Source organism: Pristiophorus japonicus, chromosome 9, assembly GCF_044704955.1.
Source record: "Pristiophorus japonicus isolate sPriJap1 chromosome 9, sPriJap1.hap1, whole genome shotgun sequence".
NCBI lineage: Eukaryota > Metazoa > Chordata > Chondrichthyes > Pristiophoridae > Pristiophorus > Pristiophorus japonicus.
In genome coordinates this window covers 192,553,460-192,556,104 of record NC_091985.1, presented here as the reverse complement: position 1 = coordinate 192,556,104, position 2,645 = coordinate 192,553,460, and the positions used below count along the sequence as shown (strand labels likewise).

The window sequence follows — 2,645 nt, the reverse complement described above, 5'->3', positions numbered from 1 at the left end:
AATAACGACCCCCGACCACGTCGCTTGAACCCCGACCCGGGTGGTGGAACCCCGACCCAGGCGCTGGAACCCCGACCCCGGAATAACGACCCCCGACCCCGGCGCTTGAACCCCGACCACGGAATAACGATCCCCAATCCCAGCGCTTCAACCCCGACACCGCCGATTGAACCTTGAACCCCCCACCCCGGCAATTGAACCCTGACGCGGGCTTTCAACCCCGAACCTGGTGCTAGAACCAGAAAGCTAGCGCTTTAACCCTGACTGCAGCACTTGAACCCTGACCCCAGTGCTCAAACCCTGACCCCGGCCCTGGAGCCGCTGTGACGCCCTCGGCCATTGTGCCGTCACCGGTCCCGTGGACGTCACCAGCTGCTGCGACGTCACCGGCCTCAGTGACGTGTCGGCCGCCGCGGGCGGGCCGGTTGAAGGGCGGACCGGCGAGCGGCGAGAACCAAGGTCCTGCTCCCCCTCCGGATCCCACTAGGGGTTGTATTGTGAGGTGAGACGCCGGCGGACTGCCGGCGCCCACTCCCCAATTCCTCGCACTTCCCCGCGCGGCCTCCCTGCCCCGCACCCCCGCCGCCACTGCCGCTCACCTCGCCGCTACCGCCCCGCCGGAGCCTCTCTCGCACCTGCGCAGCTCAGGCGGCGCCCGGCCACCGCCCGCACGTGGCAAAGATTTAAATGTCTCGCGCCGCGCGTTCTGAACCGCCGCCTGGCGAAGGGGGCGGGGCCGAGTGTGAACGCCTGCGCACAACGTGCCGCGGGAGCCACCAGACCTGGGCAGACAGGGAGGTGACAATGTTGGATTGGGACATGGGCGTCTTGCAGCAGGACATTGTTTCCATGGCACCTGCCCATAATACAGACTCCAGACAGCCCTGTGTTCCTGGGACAGCCCCTGGATAAGGTGCTGGAGCCCCCGCTCACCCATCACCCACTGTGCTCACTGCCCCATGTCCTAACTCACACCGAGTCCCACTCACCCATCACCCCCTGTGCTCACTGCCCCGTGTCCTAACTCGCACCGAGTCCCACTCACCCATCACCCACTGTGCTCACTGCCCCGTGTCCTAACTCACACCGAGTCCCACTCACCCATCACCCCCTGTGCTCACTGCCCCGTGTCCTAACTCGCACCGTGTCCCACTCACCCATCACCCACTGTGCTCACTGCCCTGTGTCCTAACTCGCACCGGGTCCCACTCACCCATCACCCACCTGTGCTCACTGCCCCGTGTCCTAACTCGCACCGAGTCCCGCTCAACCCTCACCCGCTGTGCTCGCTGACCCGTGTCCTAACTCGCACCAAGTCCCACTCACCCATCACTCCCTGTGTTCACTGCCCCGTGTCCGAACTCACACCAAGTCCCACTCACCCACCACCACCTGTGCTCACTGCCCCGTGTCCTAACTCGCACCGAATTCCACTCACCCATCACCCCCTGTGCTCACTGCCCCGTGTCCGAACTCACACCAAGTCCCACTCACCCACCACCACCTGTGCTCACTGCCCCGTGTCCTAACTCGCACCGAATTCCACTCACCCATCACCCCCTGTGCTCACTGCCCCGTGTCCTAACTCGCATCGAGTCCTGCTCACCCATCAACCCCTGTGCTCACTGCCCCGTGTCCTAACTCGCACCGTGTCCCACTCACCCATCACCCACTGTGCTCACTGCCCTGTGTCCTAACTCGCACCGGGTCCCACTCACCCATCACCCACTGTGCTCACTGCCCCGTGTCCTAACTCGCACCGAGTCCCACTCACCCATCACCCCCTGTGCTCACTGCCCCATGTCCTAACTCGCACCTAGTCCCGCTCACCCATCACCCCCTGTGCTCACTGACCCGTGTCCTAACTCGCACCGAGTCCCACTCACCCATCACCCCTGTGCTCACTGCCCCGTGTCCTAACTCGCAGCGAGTCTCGCTCACCCATCACCCACTGTGCTCGCTGGCCCGTGTCCTAACTCGCACCGAGTCCCGCTCGCCCATCACCCCCTGTGCTCACTGCCCCGTGTCCTAATTCGCACCGAGTTCCACTCACCCATCACCCCCTGTGCTCGCTGGCCCGTGTCCTAACTCGCACCGAGTCTCGCTCACCCATCACCCCCTGTGCTCACTGCCCCGTGTCCTAATTCGCACCGACTCCCGCTCACACATCACCCACTGTGCTCACTGCCCTGTGTCCTAACTCGCACCAAGTCCTGCTCACCCATCACCCCCTGTGCTCACTGCATCAAGTCCTAACTCACACCAAGTCCTGCTCACCCATCACCCGCTATGCTCACTGCCCCCTGTCCTAATTCGCACCGAGTCCCACTCACCCATCACCCCCCCGTGCTCACTGCCCCATGTCCTAACTCGCACCGAGTCCCGCTCACCCATCACCCCCTATGCTCACTGCCCCCTGTCCTAACTCGCACCGAGTCCCACTCACCCATCACCCCCTGTGCTCGCTGGCCCGTGTCCTAACTCGCACCGAGTCTCGCTCACCCATCACCCCTTGTGCTCGCTGGCCCGTGTCCTAACTCGCACCGAGTCCCACTCACCCATCACCCCCTGTGCTCTCTGACCCGTGTCCTAACTCGCACCGAGTCCCGCTCACCCATCACCCCCTATGCTCACTGCCCCCTGTC

At 64.2% G+C, this 2,645-nt stretch overlaps 1 protein-coding gene across 1 annotated transcript in view; it reads left to right on the top strand.

Annotated features, from left to right (window-relative positions):
* Positions 1–687: 687 nt before the first annotated feature.
* LOC139274029 (uncharacterized) overlaps positions 688–2,645 on the top strand; it is a 74,208-nt gene continuing 72,250 nt past the window's right edge. Inside the window, exon 1 of the mRNA XM_070891081.1 lies at positions 688–766. Coding sequence (XP_070747182.1) covers positions 688–766 — 79 coding nt within the window. The remainder of the gene's footprint in view (positions 767–2,645) is intronic.